This window comes from Perognathus longimembris, chromosome 2, assembly GCF_023159225.1.
Source record: "Perognathus longimembris pacificus isolate PPM17 chromosome 2, ASM2315922v1, whole genome shotgun sequence".
NCBI lineage: Eukaryota > Metazoa > Chordata > Mammalia > Rodentia > Heteromyidae > Perognathus > Perognathus longimembris.
Window position 1 is genome coordinate 48,239,977 of NC_063162.1, and position 22,782 is coordinate 48,262,758.

A 22,782-nucleotide genomic window follows, 5' to 3' on the forward strand; every position below is an offset into this window, starting at 1 on the left:
ACTTCCTGCCTTTAGCCCCATACTATATATTTGACCCTGAACAAAGGACAGGTGCCATTTCTTCTTCTCCCACGGGAGAGGTGGCCTTGTCAGCTTTGGCTGACAATAAACTGCTTCCTGTACATAATTGTGTCTGTGTGATCTTCTGGGATGGTGCTTGTGAAAACCAAGGAAAAGTATACTCCCCACCCCCCACCCCCAGCTCCTAGAAACAATAGGGCTTGTAAAATTTCACTGTCTTAGAGTTTATTCTTAGCTTCTATAACTCCATTTTGGTGACTCCACAACAGAGGGCTGCACCTTCATCCATGAGACTAGTTCCCCATAGTTTGACATTTAAAGATATATGTAGCCTTTGTTCCTCTCTGTATCTAGGTAGCAACCATAGTAATGTACTGTGAAAATGATCACAGTAATAACTGATAGAAATAATCATACTAGTAGTTATAGAAATGCCATGGTAACTGTCAGGTTGCACCACTTATGATTGCTTACTGGATTGTTTTAGCCCGCTCATGCTTACTTAGTTGATATTAGGGGAACATGGTAACAATTGTTAAAAATGAAGTTATTAGGTCAGCCTGACCAGCAAATTTTGCTTCTGTAAAGGGCCTGCTTAGCCTGTTTGTGACTTGCTTTGACCCCCTGCGTTGACCTCCTGCATTGTGCTATGTGACCACCTATGCATAGAATGCATAGCTTCTACCTTTAAGAAACCCAGCCCTGGGCTGGGAATATGGTCTAGTGGCAAGAGTGCTTGCCTTGAATGCACAAAGTCCTGGGTTCAATTCCTCAGCACCAGAGAAAAAGCCAGAAGTGGTGCTGTGGCTCAGGTGGTAGAGTGTTAGCCTTGAGCAAAAATTAGCCAGGGACAGTGCTCAGGCCCTGAGTTCAAGCCCAAGGTCTGGCAAAAAACAAAAACAAAAACATCAAACCCAGCCCTACTATGGCTCAGGGCTGTTCTTTACCATCCTGATGGTAGAGAGCAGATGCTGTGCACAGCTAAATAAAGACTCCTCGCCTGACTGAGTGCTGGTCATCTAATTGTCCGTGAGTTTGAGTCCTGGGTGACCAGGATACTACAGGCTTATACCTTAGGTGTAAATTGCCCATTTCCTCTGAGCTCAGAGAGCACCAGCCAAAGGTTAGACATTGTGTTATGCCCATGTCGCTAGGAGACCACCAAGAAGACCACTGAGAGCCAGATGTTCCGAAATGCAAAAGCAAGGCTTTATTCAGGCGAGCTGCAACTCGGGCCTTCCTCCTAACCGGTGGTCTTCTTGGTGGTCTCCTCGTGACATGGGCATAACATTTGGGGGCTCGTCTGGTATAGCCCCAGAGACCCCCGAGACCCCAGACTCCGAAGGTGAGAAACAGCGCTGTTAATTTGTCTTGTCCTGTCCTTTGTCTATGTGTGTGTTTTTTACTTTCATTTTCTCTTGAAGACAGCCGTTCTACCTTGTTATTCTTTTTTTTTTTTTAGGGATTGTCGGAACAGACATGCTCATAAGACAACCCTAGAGGAATTAGGAGACATCCCAGATCCTCTACCCTTGAAGGGGGACCCCCAGAACCCTGCCTTGATACTTGTAGGGCACAAATCGGTCCGGTTTCTAGCCAGCACTGACCGGGATGGTCTCCTTACCGAGGCTCAACCCGCCCACCTTGAACTTGGGTCCACTCCTTCTGCACCCTTGCAGGAGGTTGGGGGCCGACTTGAACTTGGGTCCATTCCTTCTGCACCCTCGCAGGAGGTTGGGGGCCGAATTGATCTTGGGTCCACTCCTTCTGCACCCTCGCAGGAGGATGGGGGCCGACTTGGGAGATCTCCAACTCGTACTAGTAACTTGTAACTTGGTTGTTGTTTTTTTTAGGCCTGTGTGTTTGGTATCTTTTCTGTTGTAATTGTTGTGTTTTTTGTAGCTGTCTGGATTGAACACCTCACCAGAGCCATGGGTAATGTACCATCTAGCCCCCTAGACTTGACCCTAGCCCACTGGAAGGACCCCCCAGTCCTAAACAGTCAGCCCAAGCCACTAGCAGATGGCGGGGAGTGACCCCACCATGCAGCACTGTCTCTGTGTTATTTGTGTGTCTGACAGTCTATTTTGTGTCAAACATGCATAGCCTGTTTTGTTACCTTATTCTGTGTTTGTTGGTGCCGTCAGTTTATAAATTAGTAGATTGTTTATGGCATATTTAGTTCCTGTATGTATTGTCTTTTCTGTTTTATTGGAATTGTTTTACCTCTTGTTATTTTATGGACTAGTCTGAATGATGTGGTTAATTGGACTTTGATGTAAAAGAGAAAGTTTAATTGAAAGCAGAAGGGCCTAGGACGAGATTGAGTACTGAGGAGACTAGGTCCGGTGGTGAATTAGGAAAGAAAGAAATAGTAAATCCAATCAGATACTAGAAAAGATTGTGTTGCAGAAAAAGGAAAAACAAATTGCTTGTATTATTATAGGGCTGGTCTGGACTGTTCTCTGTTTTGTGTATCTCCTGACTGTGACAGACAAAATGGGACAGACTCCCTCTACCCCCTTGGATTTATGTTTAGCTCACTGGAAAGATGTACAGGCAACAGCTCACAATCAGAATGTGAGTGTCCACAAAAAGAACTCTGGGTGACCCCCACCCAGCCTTCTTCAGCAGAAAATTATTTGGTGTGCTAAAATGTTTTGTTAAAACTATCAAGCACTGGAAAATGAGGCTGGACAATGCTAAAAATCATTTGTTAAAAGCTTTGTCTTAAAATTTGGGCGTTGCAGGAGTAAGATTGGCAAAAATACCGCCTGCCACTGGAAAATGTATGGCCGATGTTTATTTTGCGCGCTTTAAGATCTTTTGAATATGTGTGTGTGTGTGCGTGTGTGAGTGTGAACATGTTCAAGACTGTTAGCATGATGTAAAATTGAGTGAGTTTAAGTTTAAAATCCAAATGGTCATCAAGTTTGGGCATTACCAAATGCTTTAAAGGATTATTACATTGTTTTAGAAAGGAACTACAATTAAAAAATTGTTTCTTTAAAAAATCAGGGTTAAGTGTCAGAAATTTTGATGTAAAGGCTTATCACTGTTAGAAAAAGAAAAAAAAACTGCTTGGGTTTCTCAGTCAGAGACAAATAGGAAAGGACAAAAAAAAAAAAGACCTAGGATGGGCCTGTGTGCCTATCCTCAGGAGTGAGGGTGAGGTGCCAGACTTTGAAGTCAGGCCCCACCACGTGAACCCCATTTTAGAATTAAACCCTGAGCCAATCAGATTTGTACCTGTGTCCTAATCTTGCTTGCACACCTGATTGTTGTAACCTTGTTCTTTGCCTTTATAAGCCCTGTGTAATCACAGCTCGGGGCTTCCTCCTAACCTCCGCTGTGTTGGTGGGTAGGACAAGGCCCGAGTTGGCAGCTCGTTAAATAAAGCCTTGCCTTGCTTTTGCATTTCGGAGTGTCTGAATCTCGGTGGTCTTCTTGGGGGTGGTCTTGCGACTTGGCACAACAAGGGGTGATCTGGCAATGGTACAGCTTAGCCGGCACACGTGGTGGCACAGGCCCTGGAGGGAATCCACATGGTGGGATAGCCATAATGGGGTGTCCATTCATGGTGGAAGAGGACAAGCCAGCACCAAGACAGTTCATCAAGCTCTGAGGAGTAGGATGGAGACAGGCTGTTCAGTAGGACAGGCCAATGGAGGCCTCTCTTTTGTCTCTTTTGTTTTCAGGTGAACTTTGGAAACCTGGTGGTAAAAATGAATGATTTGGCTGGAATTTTTTTTTTTTTTTTGGCCAGTCCTGGGCCTTGGACTCAGGGCCTGAGCACTGTCCCTGGCTTCCTTTTGCTCAAGGCTAGCACTCTGCCACTTGAGCCACAGTGCCACTTCTGGCCCTTTTCTGTATATGTGGTGCTGGGGAATCAAACCCAGGGCCTCACGTATATGAGGCAAGCTCTCTTGCCTCTAGGCCATATCCCCAGCCCCTGGCTGGAATTTTTAAAACTGCCCCTTGAGGTACTAAGAATTGGAAAAGTCTTTTAAAATGGTTAAAAGGTTTATTTACCTGATGTGATTTGATTCCTGTGCTATTTTTGTAATTTGGATTTCAAAGGACATATATTAAACTAATGGGGATAGGAGTAAACTCTCATTAACTCTATGTATGTAGGAAGAAATGGCAAAATGGGCTAACATTTCTCACTAATTTATTGAAAAGCTGAATGTATAAGTATTTCTAATTCTGTAATTGTAATTCTTGCATTAAGGAAAAATTGTCATTTGAGGTCAAAGGTCTTCATGCCATGCTGTAACTGGGACTGAAGAGAGAGAGAGAGAAAAAAAAAAGAGAGGCTCTTTTTTAAAAAAGCAGCCCTGAGGCAAAGGGCGGTACCTGATTTCAGAATGCCTATAAGCTTCAGAGTTTTTCCAATGCAGATAAGAGCTAAAGTGGTAGTGTTAAACAGAGGTTAGTAAAAGGCCTTGCAAATCAAGAATACATTTCTAGATAAGAAATTGGGAAGTAAAATTGTCCTAAATGATTATTACAAAGTGAGAAAAGGAGAATTATAGCTACCAAAATGTTTAATTGCTATTCCAGTTTCTCTGTAGGTTCTTTGTAACAATTTCCAGCAGGCCCACAGAGAAGGACAGATGACCCCTACAAGTTTGTCAAGATGTAACATTGGCCCTTAATAAGTTCCAGGTAAGAGCATGCTTAAAAAACTATTTCTATGTGGACCACCTTGTTGCTTTTAATTGGAGTAAAGTGGCCTCTTGTAAGACTCATTGATCTGAAATCTGCGGTTTGAAGCCAGCCGGGCAGAGAAAGGTCCCTGTGAGAGTCTTTGTGTCCAGTTGGCCAGGAGAAGTGCTGGGAACAGAGTCGTGAGTTGCTTTGAGGCTCAAAGTGGTAGGGTGCTAGTCTTGAGCTGGAGAGCTGAGGGACAGCACTCAGGCCCTGAGTCCAAGTCCAGTGATGGACCAAGAGAAATGCCAAAGGTGCATTTATACCAGCATGGAAAAGTTATTCCTGGGACAGAGTGATTGTGCATCCAGAGGCAGTAAGCCACTGCTTGGATGACAGAGACGGTGTCAGATCCTAGAGTCACTCCTTTTTGGCCTTTCAAAAGTTAATCAGAGCTGGGAGGTCCTAGAAGAATAGTTTGTAAGCATGCCTTTTATTGCCCATGTCTATCTACTTTATAACTGGACAGGAACTTGCCAGTCATCTGTGATAGTGGGTAGTAAAGCTAAGTGTGTCAAATGAGAGGATAGTTTAAAATCCCGACCCCCTGCATCTACTCAAAGCCCTGACTGGCAGTGAGAATTTTAAGCTGCTACATCTGTTCAGGAAAGAAAGCTTGTAGACCTGAGATTGTGTCCTTATTGAAATCTGTGAAAGGCCTGCAAAGGTAACGTAGGCATTTTTTAGGTCATCAGAGATCAGTTCCCCAGCCAGTCAGGAAAAAGCTTTTACAAACTAGAATGTTAAAAGGCTACACTGTGGTAGCCCAAAAAGTCTGTACAGTTAAGTTAAATGTTGAATGTAATTTCCAGTTTGGAGTAAAGCTCCTAATGGACATCTGACCCTGCAGCCCCTTGGTAAAGTAGACTAAGGTTATAGGTGTTGTGCCAAGTCGCAAGACCACCCCCAAGAAGACCACCGAGATTCAGACACTCTGAAATGCAAAAGCAAGGCAAGGCTTTATTTAACGAGCTGCCAACTCGGGCCTCGTCCTACCCACCGACACAGCGGAGGTTAGGAGGAAGCCCCGAGCTGTGATTACACAGGGCTTATAAAGGCAAAGAACAAGGTTACAACAATCAGCTGTGCAAGCAAGATTAGAACACAGGTACAAATCTGATTGGCTCAGGGTTCGATTCTAAAATGGGGTTCACGTGGTGGGGCCTGACTTCAAAGTCTGGCACCTCAATAGGTTCCTGGCTAGGTAAGGCCAACGCCCCTGAGTCAGCCTGAAGAAGTTACAGAAGATGGATGATCTTTGCCCATCAACCCCATCAGAGTTGTTTTTGGGAAGATGAGACAGGATAAACTAGGGGCATGAAAAACAGAGGTAACAGTGTACAGAAACTGCACTTATGAGAAATGCTTACAGGCCAAGCTTACTATGTTGGTTTTAAATATCTGATTTAAACTTATTGCCCTGGCAAAATGACCCAAGGGCCATTGATTGCCTAAAGCTGTGTTGACATTCAGTGATGTGCCAGCCTACAAAAGCTAGTGTGCTTAAGAAGGAATCAGGAAAATACAAGGAAATTTGACTAAAGTTAGGCCTTAGGTTAACTTAGGTTAAGCTATCAAGGACAGTCTGACAGTCATCTAAAAGAATCTACATCTTCACCCTGTGTAGCCCTATCTTGGTAAAAACAAATGGGACTCTTATCACAAGCAGCTGATTTCTGCTGGAAAGTAATCTGGATCTGCTGAAACTAAAATTTTGGGGGGACATTCTTGAGTTGACTGGAGTTAACTAGCTCTACTAAGAAAATTGTATATTGTAAGAAATTTTCAAGCAGACTGGCCTGCTGCTAAATTCAAAGGCTGGAGAGTCACTTCCAGGCAATGCCTGGGGTGGAGGTGTGTCCAAGAGTATTAAAATGTGTCCAGATGGATTAGGGTGTGACCTCAGAAGAAAGGGAGGTAACTGCCATCAGGTGTGCCAGGTACCAAGGTAACTGGACAGAGATTTAAACTGGCTGGGGGCATCTTCATGGAGCCCTCCTGAGGGTGGATCTTACAGATGCCACTGGCCAAACTTAGGCACTTAGAGGCACTAGAAACTGGAGAAATCCACTCTAAAATAGTAACTCATGATAGTTGGCTCTGGTCTGGCTTTTTAGGAGCAGCAGTCCCCATCAGGCTGACCCTTGCCCCAACTTTGTTTTCCCCAACAGCCTGTGGGTAGAGTCACAGTAAATTGCCTTGATGTAGTTGAGATAAACCGGATTCTACAAACTAGAGGAAAAGAAAATGTAGACAGTTTAAAACTCTAGCAGCAAAGAAGCCCCAGAAACTGTAAAGAGGAAAGTTAGTATAGTAAGCCTTGGAAAATAAGAAAGGGATTTAAAAAGTCAAGTGTCACAGAATGTTCCAGTAAGTCGCTGCTGGCGTGAGGAAGTAAAAGATGGTGTGAGTGGGGATATGTTAAACTGTATAAGGAAAGACTTTAGAAAGAGAATTGGGGAAGCAAAAATGTTTTCTTTAGATTAAAAGGTTTTGGCATGTTAAAAGTAAGAAAGACAATCCCTAGAAAGTTTGAGTATGTAGCAAATGGTATCAGTATGTCTTAAAATTAGAGCTTATGAGTAAAGTTGGTATGTAATCAAATTGGCTATAATATAAATAGGTAAATAGGGTCAGAATTGGGGCATCAGTGTGAAACTATCTGTACCTGCATCTGCAGGGCTAAGGGACTTGTGTGATGTCATCTAAATGTTAATCAGAAAGATCTCATATATCTTTAACTGCTTGATTCCCTCGCTGAGATAGTTTTGTATGTAAAGCCTGAATTTGCTCATGTGTAGCCTTAGGATCAGATTTGGGATCCCCTCCCATAATTCCTAACTTGCAATCGCATTTGTTATGAGCTTTTATCCCCCCTCAGAGCCCTATTGCAGGTCCACCAAGAGAACCACGTTGGAAGGTACCCTACATCCTGCTGCTGACAACTCCCACCGCACTCAGGGTGGACAGAGCTGCGGCCTGGATTCTCTTCACCCACGCCTCTGAAGAGACTGGAGCCGGTGGACTCATTCACAGTGAGAGAGGATATTCCACCCTGGTGGCAGATTAGCCACAACAGAGGCCATGTAACAAAAGATGGACTTGGCTAACTTTACCTTGCTAGGCCTGCTATGTATGGTTGGTGCTTTGGTAGGTAGGGAAAGAGCTTAGAAACCCATAAACCCTACCTAGGGGTGGTCCGGCAGCTTGGGGATGATAGAATAGTGGGTACTCGAATTTATACATCTTCCCCAGCCTCCAGTCCAAGCTACTGTAATGCCCCTGGCCACTATTATTGCTCTTACTAGAGTCGTGAGGTCATGGCCCCACTGTAAAAAAAGGAAGAGGAAACTATTCCCCATGGCCTACTACCTTAATATCTACTTTATTGGGACAGTGAAGCAGGTTTATACCTCTTCCAGATAGAGAGCTATTGGAATTTAGTTTACGGCCTGAAACACAGGATTGTGCTTCATGTCCACAAGTGCAGGGGGGAATGAAAGACTAGGACGACTCCATCTTGAAACTGCAACCATCTTGTTGTTTGTGTTAAGCTAAGAATAAACCAACACGTACATAAAACCCGGAAAATGGCTTGTTTATGGTGAATCTAACTAGACATTATACAGATTCCAGGAACAAAGTTGTTTGTGCCGAAACCAACTGGCCATAAAAACCCATTTCCCGGATGGCCCAACTGGTTCAGGAACGTTCCAGATACGTTGACAGCCCTGGAATGTCGTCAGACCAATTTTAGAGAACCCCTAGCCCAGAGCCAATCAGATTTGTCCTCGCACCCCAACCCTGCTTGCACCTGGTTTATGTAACTTTGTGATTTTTTTCCTTTAAATACCCATGTGAAACTCTGCTCATGGCCTTCCTCCTAACCTCCGCTGTGTCGGCGGGTAGGATGAGGTCCAGGCTGCAGCTCACCTGAATAAAGCCTTGCTTTTGCATTTCGGAACATCTGGCTCTCAGTGGTCTTCTTGGTGGTCTCCTCGCGACATGGGCATAACAATTGTATGTTATGCACTGTATGCCAATGATCACAAATGGAACCAAGAATGAAAATGTGTGAGAACTCACAAGTTCTACCATTTTCAAATGCACTGAGCATCTTCTTACTTGTAGTTTCACTTTCATACTTGCCTTCTGAGCTCCTCCCCTTCGACGGGTAAGAGGTGGCCTTGGAGGAATCATTTCCTTAACCCTGTATCAGGAAAAAATTATATATATGTAAGGTCCGTCCCCAGAGGGCTCCATGCAGATGCTCCCACCTAGTTAAGTCTCCACCCAGTTAACTGGGTAACCAGCAGACATGGAGGCAGTTACCTTGGTGGTCCTCTGGATGGGCTTAGGACAGCAGAATAGGTCCCGGAGGCAGCTTGGACCCCCCAGAAATGGGAGAGCAAATCCACCAGGGAACCTATCTGAGTTGCAGCACCATATATGTTAGGTTTTTTAAAGTAGGTAACCAGTAAAGGAGAATGCCACACAGTATTCAGGCAGGAGAGAAAAGTTGATTACTGTTGGGCCTGTGGCGGAGATGATGTACAGCGAAGAGAAGGGAGAGAAGGGGCGATCCCCACCCAGCCCTGCCTTATCTAGGGCAGGGGCAGGAGGGTGTGGCCAGGTGGATTAGAATGTGACCTCAGGGAAAGGGGGAGGTAAATGCCTCCAGGTCTGCCCGTTACCCAGGTAACTGGGTGGAGACTTAACTAGGTGGGGACATCTGCCTGGAGCCCTCTGGGGACAGACCTTACAATATATGTGTGGGTTTGAATATATATATATATATGTATATATATATACATACATATATATATACATATATACAGTTATGTATTTTGATTATTTTCTGGTTTATATTGTGTTCCACCTGCAGCCTGTCTGTGTGAAGGACACCAAGCACTATGCTATTCTCTCATGAGAACACAGAAAAGTAGGTGACTATGGACAGTAACAAGGGAGCTAGAAAGCAGCTACTCAGAGTGTTTGCATTGTACTTTTGGCTCACTTGAGCTCTGACTTTACAATGACCAGCTTGGTTTGATTTTTTTTTTTTTTTTTTGGCCAGTCCTGGGCCTTGGACTCAGGGCCTGAGCACTGTCCCTGGCTTCTTCCCGCTCAAGGCTAGCACTCTGCCACCTGAGCCACAGCGCCACTTCTGGCCGTTTTCCATATATGTGGTGCTGGGGAATCGAACTGAGAGCTTCATGTGTAGGAGGCAAGCACTCTTGCCACTAGGCCATATTCCCAGCCCTTGGTTTGATTTTTCAGCGTGCACCAATGGGCATTTATTTCACCCAGGGTTTGGAAAGCAATGAAGGCCCTCGGCAGTTTCTGAAAGCACATAGATTTGGAAGCCTGGTGGCATAGGCAAGTAAAAGCTTTTCTTTCGTTGTAGGATGAAAAGTGTACACTTGTTCCTGATTTACAAATTACAACAATGCTGTCACACTTAAAGTGAGTCTTTTGATACTGTCAAACTACTTGAGCTAAAAGTTCTGCTTTCCCTGAAGAGGAGGCCTTACTGGAACTTACGAGGAATAAGCTACAACTCTTTGTCCTTATGGTTTCAGATTCCTGCTAACATGTATTTTGCTGAAGTCTGCAATCAACCCTACAAATTCACTTTTTCTTAAAAGATCCTAGGTAATTACATATTTCTGTCCATAATTTTTATGTCATTTATTTTAATCCATATAATTAAGAATTTAAAGGTATGAAATAACAAGCAGCAAAATATCTCATTCCAACTAGATTGTTCAGCCTCCTGCGTTCCTCCCTCAATGAGGTGATTTACTCATTCACAGTATCTATCAAAGGCCCACTATCCATCAGGTACTTTGTTAGCTCTCGGAACAGAACATTAAGAATTGCAGACAAAAACCTTGCTCTAGTGGATTTACTTTCTAGTAGGGGAAGAAAGACAAAAAAGGGTACATAAGAGTAATGTGGTAGGGGAATGTGCTACAGAGAAAAATAGTAGAGAGAGACAGACAGACTGTTTGGGACTGGGGCTGTTAGAGTGGGAAGGCCTCATTGAGATCACACTGTTTGAGCAAAAGACATAAGGGCATAGAGGAAGCAAGTCATGCAGAGATTAGGATAAAGATATTTTAGGCTTAGAAACAGTAAGTGTAAACATTTTACTATAAGAATATACCTGGCATGTGTGAGGAATAGTGAAATAGCTAGGGAATTTGGATGGACTCAAAGAGTGATGACAGAGGTCGTGATGATAGAGTATGAAAAGTTTTTAAGAATTATGTTTATATATGTATGATGTGTGTGTGAGTATGTATTATAGGGGCTTTAAAATAACTTCAGAAGGACAGGCACTAAGGTAAAAGTGGCTATCATAGCTGGGCACATACCTGGAATCCTAGCTACTGAGGAGGAAGAGATCTGACAATAATGGTTTAAAGCCAGCCAAAGCAGGAAAGTCCATGAGAATCTTTTATTTTTCTGTCAGTTATTGGACTTGAATTTAGGACCTGGATGGTGTCTCTGAACTCTTTGGTTCAAGGCTAGCACTCTACTACTTTGAGCCATAGCGCCATTTCTGGGTTTTGAGTAGTTAATTGGAGATAAAAGTCTCATGGGACTTTTCTGCCTGGGCTGGCTTTGAACCATGATCCTCTGATCTCAGCCTCCTGAATAGCTAGGATTACAGAAATGAGGTGCTGGCTCCCAGTTCATGAGACTCTTAGTGCCAATTAACTATGACAGAATATGGAAGTACAGCTGTGGGTCAAGTAGTACTAGACTTGAGTAAAAGCAGCTTAGGGACTGGTCCCAAACCTTGAGTTCAACCCTTGGGATCAGCACACATACAAAAAGTGTGTAACATGTGTAAGATGAGTAGAAATCTGGGTGTTTTCATATATTTTTTGCTGATCTCAATTTTCTAAACGAAATTTTGTAATCAACTTTTGTAATAAGAAAGCAATAATAACAAAGGAAATCTCATCTACATAAAAAGACAACAGAAAACTGCTGCTTAGCCTAGAGGAAATTACATTTGTGATTGAGTTTTTATCACATATCTAAGTGCTTGTACAAATGAAGTGTGAGAATGATTGCTACTTACCTTTCAGCTAATTCTTCAGGCATTCGCTTTGGAACCAAGGCTTTGTCAAGCTCAATCTCCAACACAATGTATGTTCCTGCCTCTAAATATTGCTGTAAAGATATATTTTCTCATTTGTTATTTCAAAAACAAAAGATATCTATGAAAAAAGTAAGATAGTGCTCACAATAGGCTGAGAAAAATACAAATAAAACTAATACATAAAGAATGATATCAACTGTTAAACTATATTTTTAGATAGAAAAATAGAGAGGAAATATAGTAGTAGTGGTTATCTCTTGGAGGAAATGCTCTTCACTCATTTACTTATTTATTTGGTTGTGGGGTTTGAACTCAGGGCCCAGGCGCTGTCAGAGAACTCTTTTACTCAAGGCTAATACTCTATCACTTTGAGCCACAGTTCTACTTCCAGTTTTCTGATGGTTAATTGGAAATAAGAGCCTTAAAGACTTTCCTGCCTGGGCTGGCTTTAAACTAAGATCCTCAAATCTCAGCCTCCTGAGTAGGATTACAGGAGTGAGACAGTGGCACCCAACTCGGCTTTTCACTTCATTCTTGGAAACTTTCACTTGCGTTGAAGTCCTTTGAAACTTATTCATAATACTTTTCATGGAACTGTTTTAAATGAATGCCATTCTTTCTTCCACCAACCTTCCATAGGTCCTGCAGAAACCTTCTCTTCTCAGCTGACTTGAATGATACACTTAAAGTCTGCTCTTGTAAATTTTCTCTCTGCCTTCACTCAAGCTCTTCACTGCCTCTCTCTCCACCTTCTTCTGGCAAAGGGTTCTTTTTTTGCTACCTGGTTCAGTTAGCACCTCATTCATAAAGCTTTCCCTCAGACTACTCTATCCTAACAGCATTAGTCTTTGCCTCTGCTAAGTCTACATGGAGTATGTGTTTACAATTTATTGCACTTCTGTTATGGCATTCATCAAAATTTAGTATTATGTCTAGTGGAGTATAAGTCTGCCTCTCCTCCAGGTACCTGAGCTTCCCTGGGACAGATGAATGCCTCATTGAATTTAGTGTAGGGTTAATAAAAGATGTGTATTTCATGCTTTCCGAAGAGACTTTATGGCTAACCTGGTACATGGTCACTTTACAGAGTCTCAACAAGACAGATTTGCCAAGATCGTAGCTTAGTCATGGGAAAACATGTGATGACAACCCTGACACTCTGCTCTGAGCACTTTCCTCTTATGGCTCTCTTGTCAGTAAAGGGCTGATGTAGTTTCGGTTTAAATTTTCTAAAATGTTATGAATATTTACCTGGCCTTCTGGATTGTGGGTTACAGGGGCTTCACCTTCCAAAGGAGTATCTGAGCTCTGAGATCTTATACTAGGTGCTTGCTGAAAGAAAATGAACACACCTCAAAAATTGGATTCTTACATTATCTTCATGATGGCAGAAGTGATGATTACTATCTTGCATTCAAATGCAAACCATAGGCAGTTCACTAAATGATAAATCAGTGCAAGACCCTGACCTGCCTAAAAACACACAAAAATCATCTTCTCAAGAATATACCATATCTGTAGGTCTGGGCTTTCCATCTATATCTTTTTCTTTCACTGTTTTATCTTCTTTCACATTCTTAGCAACTGTTTTGGACAGTGGAGAATTAATTCCTCCCTTATTATTATGAATCATATTATGATGACCAGTGTCCCGGAACAAGCTGAGTAAACATTTGGTCTGAAAAGAAACAAACAAAAAATGCAATGAGTCACAGGCCAATATAATTAAAAGCATCATAAGTTCAACATTATAAAATCGAAAAAGGGCTGGCTTTAAACTCTTCTTTTTTGTTTTGTTTTTGTTGCCAGTCCTGGGGCTTGAACTCAGGGCATGAGCACTGTCTCTGGCTTCTTTTTGCTCAAGATGAGCACTCTACCACTTGAGCCACAGCACCACTTCTGGCCTTTTCTGTTTATGTGATGTTGAGGAATTGAACCCAGAGCTTCATATATACAAGGTGAGCACTTTACCACTAGGCCATATTCCCAGCCCTAAACTCTTCTTTCTAAAGACATTTTATTTTATCTTGCCAGTCCTGGGGCTGGAACTCAGGGCCTGAGAACTGTCCCTGAGCTTTTTTTGCTCAAGGCTAGCACTCTACCACTGGAGCCACAGTGCTACTTCCAGCTTGTTCTGCTTATGTGGTACTGAGAAATCAAACCCAGGTCCACATTCCCAGCCCCTGGCTTTAAGCTCTTAATCTTCCTGCTTCCTCCAAATGCTAAGATCGCACGTGTATACCATATGCCTAATGTTGGGCGTTATTTCCCTTATGTATGTTTCTCTCTCCTTTCTCTCAGGACTTTCATTTTATCAGTTGCCCCCACCAAGATCATCATTTCAACCATGACTCCAAATTGTGTGAACCTTCTCTGACAGGCCACACAGCTGTTGGTCCTTACACTTACTGTGTCTTGCAAGAATCGCTGAGTTAAAGGTGAACTGGTGAATACAGGGAGGCCCCAGGCAAGGATGCCTCACACTCCTTAGCCTCTTTTACTGTTCACACTTCATCTGTTCTCACTTTTGCTCCAGTTCAGGTGTAAAACTAATTTTTGAGGAGATGATATGACAACCTCCTGATTTCTTCATAGCCAGAAATAGTCCTTTCCAAACATTTTTATGTATTTAAAAAAACCATTGTGAAGAAATGTATTCTGTCTGTCTGTGTCTGTCTGTCTGTCTGTCTCTCTCTCTCTCTCTCTCTCTCTCTCTCTCTCTCACACACACACACACACACACACACACAGAGCTGACCTTCCATATCCCATGGGTTAAATCAACCATGGGTTAGAAATATTTCCATACTATTTCTTCTGGGTTGAATATATGGTTTTTTCTTCTCATGATTTCTCAAACAACAGAGTATATATATTTTCAATTCACTAGGCATTACAAGTATATATTAAGGATAGATTAGGATAGAACCTTACATGTAATTTTTTTCCTTACCTTTTCAAAGACTGCACTATCTATGTAAGGGTAGACATGAAAAGCTCCTCGAATCCTCTTCACCCCTGGATACAGCAATGGGACCATGTTAACATAAGCCACACCATGAAACGAAAGTGGAGTTTCTTCTTCAGTCTAAAGGAACCAAAGGGAAGAGTTGTTAGAATGAAGTGTGAAGCTCTGATTCAACAGTTCAAAGACTCAGGTTTTGTGTGTGTGTGTGTGTGTGTGTGTGTGTGTGTGTGTGTGTGTGTGTGTGTGTGTGTGTGTCCTGGGGCTTTAACTTGGGCCTGAGCACTGTTCCTGAGCTTTTTTGTTCCGAGCCACCGCTCCACTTCCAGCTTTTTGGTGGTTAATTGGAGATAAGAGCCTCATGAACTGACCTGGGTGCTGATGGCTCACACCTGTAATCTTAGCTGCTCTGGAGGTGGAGATCTAAGGATCAAGGTCTAAAGCCATCCTATGAGGGGCTGGGAATATGGCCTAGTGGTAAGAGTGCTTGCCTGGTATTCATGAAGCCCTGGGTTTGATTCCTCAGCACCACATAAATAGAAAAGGCCAGAAGTGGTGCTGTGGCTCAAGTGGAAGAGTGCTACTCTTGAGTAAAAAGAAGCCAGGGACAGTGTTCAGGCCCTGAGTTCAAGCCCCAGGACTGGAAAAAAAAATTTATAAAGCCATCTGTGAGAGAAAAGTCAGAGAAACTCCTTATCTTTAATTAATACAAAGAGCCAGAAGTGAAGCTGTGGCTCAAGTAGTAGGACAATAGTAAGCCCAGGGACAGTTCCAAGGCGTCAAGTTCAAGCCCCAGTACAGGCATGAACATGCATACACACACAGTTTCATGGACTTCCTTGCCCAGACTGGCTTTGAACTGTAATCCTTAAAACCAGGTTGGCTTTGAATTGTGATCCTTATATCTCAGTCTCCTGAATAGCTAGGATTATAGATGTGAACCATCAGTAGCCAGCTTCAAAAACTTGGTTTTTCAGAACCAACTCTGCTATTTAACTAGTTATGAATCTTTGAGCCAGTTACATAGACATTTGGAACTTCCTTCTTTACTTTCTTCCTTTCCTTTCCTTCCTCCCTTTTCTTTTTTATGACAATACTAAGATTTGAATACAGACTGTTCTGTCTTCAAAATGGGTTTAGTAAAACCATGATCACTGAAACAATACATATAAACAGTATTAATGAATTGTAAAGGCAGTAGTTAAAACAATACTTATTCAAATTAATTAATAATATACACATTCAACCAAAAAGTCAAATTTTCCATGTTGTTTCTTATAGGAAGAACTGATTCTTTACCGAAAATAAAAACAAAAACCAATAATAACAACAACAACAAAACCAGGAGCTCTGGATCTTAGCTTTGGTTCGCAGACTCATATGAAATGAAAGAGGCCTTACTAATCATAACCAATAGGTTTGGCCTTAGGTCTAAATTCTCATTAACTGGTAGAATTTGCTTTGTTGGAAAAGATTTTGTATATTTGTCTGGGTTCAAAATGACAGTGTTTTGCTGGATTAGTAATACCTGCTATAGGTGAAGAAGGGTGAATGACAGTCTACCAGATTATTTGCAATACCTGGTTTCACCTGAGCAATTATGGCAAAGAGCTGGCTAATATTCATCTTAATATAATTTTCAATGGTTGTATGTTTACCACAGAACAGTTTTATGAGGTACAAATATCAATTTTTGAAAAGAAAATACATTTAATTCTAAGCTTAAAAATAATCTCTTTGGGGCTAGGAAGGTGGCTTCGTGGTAGTGTGCTTGCCTAGCATGCATGAGGCTATGCGTTTGATTCCTCAGTACCACTTTCACAGAAAAAGCTGGAAGTGACACTGGCTCAAGTAGTACAGTGCTAGCCTTGAGCAAAAGAAGCTAAGGGACAGTGCATAGGCACTGAGTTCAAGCCCCAGGACTGGAAAATAATAATAATCTCTTTGATTTCACGTGCTATAATAATGAGGTCCTATATTTTAAAGTTCTGTTTGTGTTTGTCTGATAACATTATGTGGCTTAGAAATCTAAGGAAAGTTAGACAGTATATATTGTATAATAGAGGGGATATGGTTACATTTTTATTATGCAAAAAGCCTATTTTTAAAAACAAACCAAATAACTACTTATTAAGTACCTGCTATGTGTCATGTGTCAGGCTAGGCTTTGTGGAAGATATAAAGCAGTCTAGTACATAATCCCTGCCCTCTAGGGCTTTGTGCACAAGCAGAAAAGACCAGATACACACAGGAAAACATACTCTAGACTCACCAAAGCTGTATTATTTCAGAGTAGTAGTATATCTATGAAGCCTATAACATTACTTACTAGTATAAGTCATTTTGTGTGTGTATCTAAAATAAGTTTTAATGTATACAAGCTATTTTATGTAGTAGGTTGAACTGTAGTAGGTTCAAATTGCCAATTTGAACTAGATAAACAGCTATTTCATATGGTTTTATCTGTGGAAAAACCATAATGAAAGGTTAAGAGGAAAGAAAGTATTTTCAACGACAGAACAGTGGCCAGGCCTAGTAGCACAAGCTTGCAACTTGTTACTTAGGAAGAGGAAACTGATTGAGAGAATAGTGGTTTGAAGCCAATTCAGACAAAAAGTTAGACAGAATCCTATCTCAATAAATAAGCTAGCATATCTACAATAGATAAGTGGATACAAAAACTGTGGTACCCATAAACAATGGAATTTCACACAGCCATTAGAATGAATAAAATAATGTCATTTATAGGGAAATGGACAGAATTAGAACAAACCATGTTAAGTGAGGTAAACCAAGCTCAGAGAGACAAATGGTGCACATTCTCTCTGATATGCCAAAATTTGATCTAAAATACACTAGGATATGGTCAATTATACAGGATTCTAGTCACACACAGTGAGACCAAAAGGGGATACTCTTAAGAGAGATACACAAAGGCGCAATGCCTAAGTATCTCTTCATATTTATATAAAATAATATACATACTGAAATGAATTCCAAAATATGGGAACAGGAGACCTCTATTTTTCTTGATTTGGTTTAGTTTTTAATTGTTTGATGATTTTTTTTTTACATTATGTATGGTGTATTCGAGTGTTGGAGGGAGGGTACAGAACTTGAGGGGAAAAGGGTGAAAAAGTACAGTGGTTGAGCTTACTGGACACGGATGCAAGTGAATTCCACAACTCGTGGGTGGAGGGAGGGACTGAGAGAGAATGGGGAAACAATGAGGAAACTCAGAGGGAACAATGAGAAGACATTGTACAAAAAGAAATGTATTCATCACCTGACTCAGGTAAGTGTACTCCCTCTGTATATCACCTCTATAATAACAATAAATTAATAATAAATATAAGCTGGCATAGTAGTTCATGTTTGTAATTCTGGATACTGGAAGGCATAGGTAGGAGGACCTTCGTCAAGTGTGACTAAACTTGAGACTCTATCAAGAAAATAACAAAAATAAAAGAGTTAAGGGGGGCTGGGAATATGGCCTAGTGGCAAGAGCACTTGCCTTGTATACATGGTGCTGGGTTCGATTCCCCAGCACCACATATATAGAAAATGGCCAGAAGTGGCGCTGTGGCTCAAGTGGTAGAGTGCTAGCCTTGAGCAAAAAGAAGCCAGGGACAGTGCTCAGGCCCTGAGTCCAAGCCTCAGGACTGGCCAAAAAAAAAAAAGAAGAAGAAGAAGAGTTAAGGATGTAGCTTCAGTATTAGAATGCCTGCCTCCCAAGAGCGAGGACCTGTAATGACCCTTCAAAAAGCCAATTATTAATAGAGAACTATCAGGGCCAAGAATCCCAGCTTTTCTGGGACAGAGGGATTTCTTGTGACATGAGGCTTTTAGCTAAAACCAGGCAAGTCTGAGCAAGTGAACAGGAGATGATCACCAAAGGGACACGGTTGTTTCAGCTCACAATTTCCTTTGGCATCAGATTTAAAAAAGAAATAGCCTGTTTGGTTCATCTAATCAAGCCTTTCTTTTTTTTTTTTTTTTTTTTTTTGCCAGTCCTGGGGCTTGGACTTAGGGCCTAACCATGGTCCCTGGCTTCTTTTTGCTCAAGGCTAGCACTCAACCACTTGAGCCACAGCGCCACTTCTTTTTTTTTTTTTTTTTTTTTTGGAGGCACTATGGTTACCAGACATTGGACCCACATTTATTTAGCAACCACACAGTGCCACTTCTGGCTTTTTCTATATATGTGGTACTGAGGAATTGAACCCAGGGCTTCATGTATACGAGGCACGCATTCTTGCCACTAGGCTATATTCCCAGCCTGAATCAAGCCATTCTTTTTTTTTTTTTTTTTTTTTTTTTTTTGCCAGTCCTGGGCTTTGGACTCAGGGCCTGAGCACTGACTCTCCCTGGCTTCTTTATGCTCAAGGCTATAACTCTGCCACTTGAGCCACAGCACCACTTCTGGCCATTTTCTATATATGTGGTGCTGGGGAATCGAACCCAGGGCTTCACGTATACGAGGCACGCATTCTTGCCACTAGGCCATATTCCCAGCCCCAATTAAGCCATTCTTAAGTAATTTGTTTTGAAAATTTGAGACTGGGTCTCACTATATTGTCCAGGTTGGTCTTGAACTCCTAGGCTCAAGTGCACCTCTTGCCTCAGTCTGTCAATTGCTAGGAATACAGGTACACACCACCATGCTCAGTTTAATCAAAATTTCTGGTGTACCTATTTACCTTTTCAATCTTGGCAGCTTTCCCTTTGGGTACAGCAACCAGAGGAACTCTTGTGATCTCTACAGGCCAAAACCGGCAATCAGCAATTCTCTTCTGGAAACTATAAATCAAACATCCCCTTATCATTATATACAAAACTGAGTTCAGTATAGTCTAAAGGGAAATTTTTTCTTTTAGAAAGTAACAGAGGAGGATGAGTGATAAGAAATTAACAGAGGGAATGAATTTGGTCAAAGTATACTGTATGCATTTACAGAGATATCACAATAAATTGTTAATAAAAAAAAATCATGGACTGGGGCTGGGAATGTGGCCTAGTGGCAAGAGTGCTTGCCTCATATACATGAAGCCCTGGGTTTGATTCCCCAGTACCACATATATAGAAAACAGCCAGAAGTGGAGCTGTGGCTCAAGTGGTAGAGTGCTAGCCTTGGGCAAAAAGAAGCCAGGGACAGTGCTCCCATCCTGAGTCCAAGGCCCAGAACTGGCAAAAAAAGAAAAAAAATCAGGGATTAAAAAACACCATCAAGGGGCTGGGGATATGGCCTAGTGGCAAGAGTGCCTGCCTCATATACATGAGGTCCTGGGTTCGATTCCCCAGCACCACATATACAGAAAATGGCCAGAAGTGGCGCTGTGGCTCAAGTGGCAGAGTGTTAGCCTTGAGCAAAAAGAAGCCAGGGACAGTGCTCAGGCCCTGAGTCCAAGCCCCATGACTAGCCAAAAAAAAAAAAAAAATCTAAAAGAGAAAGTAATATAATACATACATATATTTATATACATATATATGTAAATATGCATACACACAGACACACACACACACAGACACACACACACACACAAATCTAGGTGCCAGTGGCTCACACCTGTAATCCTCCTAGCTACTCAGGAAGCTAAGATCTGAGGATCATGGTTTGAGGCCAGCCTGGGCAGGGAAGTCCGTAAGACTCTTATTTCCAATTAACCTCCAGAAAACCAGAAGTAGTGCTGTGGCTCAAAGTGGTAGAGCACTAGCCTTGAGCACAAAAGAACAGGGACAGCGCCCCAGGCTGAGTTCAAGCCCCATGACCAACACACACACACACACACACTTTATTATTATTATTTTTGCCAGTCCTGGGGCTCGAACTCAAGGCCTGAGTGCTGTCCCTGGCTTGTTTTTGCTCAAGGCTACTAGCATTCTACCACTTGAGCACCACTTCTGGCTTTTTCTATATATGTGGTGCTGAGGAATTGAACCCAGGGCTTCATATATGCAAGGCCAGCATGCTACCACTAGGCCATATTCCCAGCCCTACTTTATGATTTTTTGAGCACAGCTCAAGCTGTCTTCAAATTTTCAGTCTTTCTTAGTTTCCTAAGTGCTGGATTACTACCACACCTGGTTAGGCTAGTGATTTTTCTTTTCTTTTTTTCTGTGCTGGTTCTGGGGCTTGAATGCAGGGCACTGGGGTTGCCTCTGAGCTCTTTCATTCAAGGCTAGCACTCTAGCACTTGAGCCAGAGCTTCACTTCTGGTGTTTGACGGTTAATTGGAGAAAGGAGTCTCACAGGTTTTCCTGCCCAGGCTGGTTTCAAATTGCAGTCCTCAGATCTCAGCCTCTTGGGTATAGGCATCAGCCAATAGTGTCTAGCTTCGACTTTTAAAATATGAAAACAACAAATGCGCACCTTGACAAAGCCACCATGATGGGCTGGGAATATGGCCTAGTGGCAAGAGTGCTTGCCTCGTATACATGAAACCCTGAATTCGATTTCCAAGCACCACATATATAGAAAATGGCCAGAAGTGGCGCTGTGGCTCAAGTGGCAGATTGCTAGCCTTGAGCAAAAAGAAGCCAGGGACAGTGCTCAGGCCCTGAGTCCAAGGACCAAGACTGGCAAAAAAAAAAAAAAAAAAAAAAAAAGCCACCATGATGAGTCCACTCAGATAGCAGTTGAACATAATGTTTAACTCATATAGAGGCAGCTGAAGAGAAAATCTCAAATTGCTTTAAATGAGTAACATTAATGATATCTTTCTTCCCACCTGCAGTCTTCATTGCCTAGACATACTCCCTTTCTGTACCTACCTGACAACTGCAGAAGGATCAAGGTAGCAGCGACTTTCCAAGTCCCAAACAATCCTTTTCTTCATGCACTCTGCTTGGTTCCTAAATTCCCTGTCCTGTAAAATAGTAAGACAGGGAATTCTGTTCTCCGTGTGTGCCACAGTTCATCCTGCTCTATCTGAGGGGCATTCTTTGAATGGATTTGATCACAATACTATGCAACTATGATCACCCCCTTAAAATTTTGTAAAGTAAGATAATTTACTTGGATAATCCTTGTAGCACTACTGTACAGGGTGTCAAATATTCACTCATATAATCTCAATCAGTGATTTTCAACACTAGATATACATTAGAATCCTGTGGGAGTATAAAAATAAAATACCCCCCACACACATTAGCAATTACTAGAGGAGGAGTATTTATTTTTGAGACTGGATCTTGCTGTGTACACTGGTCCTAAATGTGTAGGCTCAAGTGATCCTTCATTTCAGTTTGCCCAAATAGCCTACACTATAGGCATATACCACTGTGCCTGGCTGTAGCTTTATGAGCTTTAAAAGCTGTAGCTTTTCTCTCACATACCTCTCCTCTTCTCTCCTCCTTTCTTCCTCCCCCCTCCTCTCTCTGTGTATGTTTCCAGTGTTCAGAATTGAGATCAAACCCAGGGTCTGGTACATACTAGGGAAGCACTCTACCACTGGGCTACACCTACCCTGTGGTAGTATCTTAAAAGGGGATATTAGTGTAATATACCTAGGTCAGGGACACAATACTATCATCATTTTTAAAGGTTTCCAAAGGCCAAGTGTATGTATGACTATAATCTTTAGGATGCTGAGGCAGAAAGATCTCAAGTTTAGTCAACCTAGGCTTACTGTAGTAAGACACTGTCTTAAAAAAAAAAGAGAAAGAAAGAAAGGAAGAAAGGAAAGAAGGATGGAAGAAAGAAAGGAAGAAAGGAAAGAAGGATGGAAGAAAAAAAGAAAAATGTAAAAAGAAACTTTCATGTAATTTCAATATGCAACCAGGGTTGAGAATTAATGACCTGGACAAAAATATAAAATCCAAATACCTGATCTAAATTAATATAAATCTAAGGAAGGACTAAATCAAATGACAAAAATTATTTCAGTGTTTTTTTAAATAGTGTTATCCTTTTTCCTATTGTAAATATGTAGGTCCCAAAATGAAAATACTCAACAACTCTCATTTT

General features: G+C 41.9%; 1 protein-coding gene across 4 annotated transcripts in view; it reads right to left on the reverse strand.

Moving 5' to 3' along the window:
• Positions 1-22,782, reverse strand: part of Cfap70 (cilia and flagella associated protein 70) — an 80,867-nt gene that overhangs the window by 45,678 nt on the left and 12,407 nt on the right. For all 4 annotated transcript variants that reach the window (XM_048339020.1, XM_048339019.1, XM_048339021.1 and 1 more), the window contains 7 exons: positions 21,588-21,682; positions 19,517-19,616; positions 14,805-14,939; positions 13,362-13,529; positions 13,103-13,183; positions 11,831-11,922; positions 8,884-8,944 (listed from right to left, as the gene is read on the reverse strand). In XM_048339020.1, the coding sequence (XP_048194977.1) occupies positions 8,884-8,944; positions 11,831-11,922; positions 13,103-13,183; positions 13,362-13,529; positions 14,805-14,939; positions 19,517-19,616; positions 21,588-21,682 (732 nt within the window). The remainder of the gene's footprint in view (positions 1-8,883; positions 8,945-11,830; positions 11,923-13,102; positions 13,184-13,361; positions 13,530-14,804; positions 14,940-19,516; positions 19,617-21,587; positions 21,683-22,782) is intronic.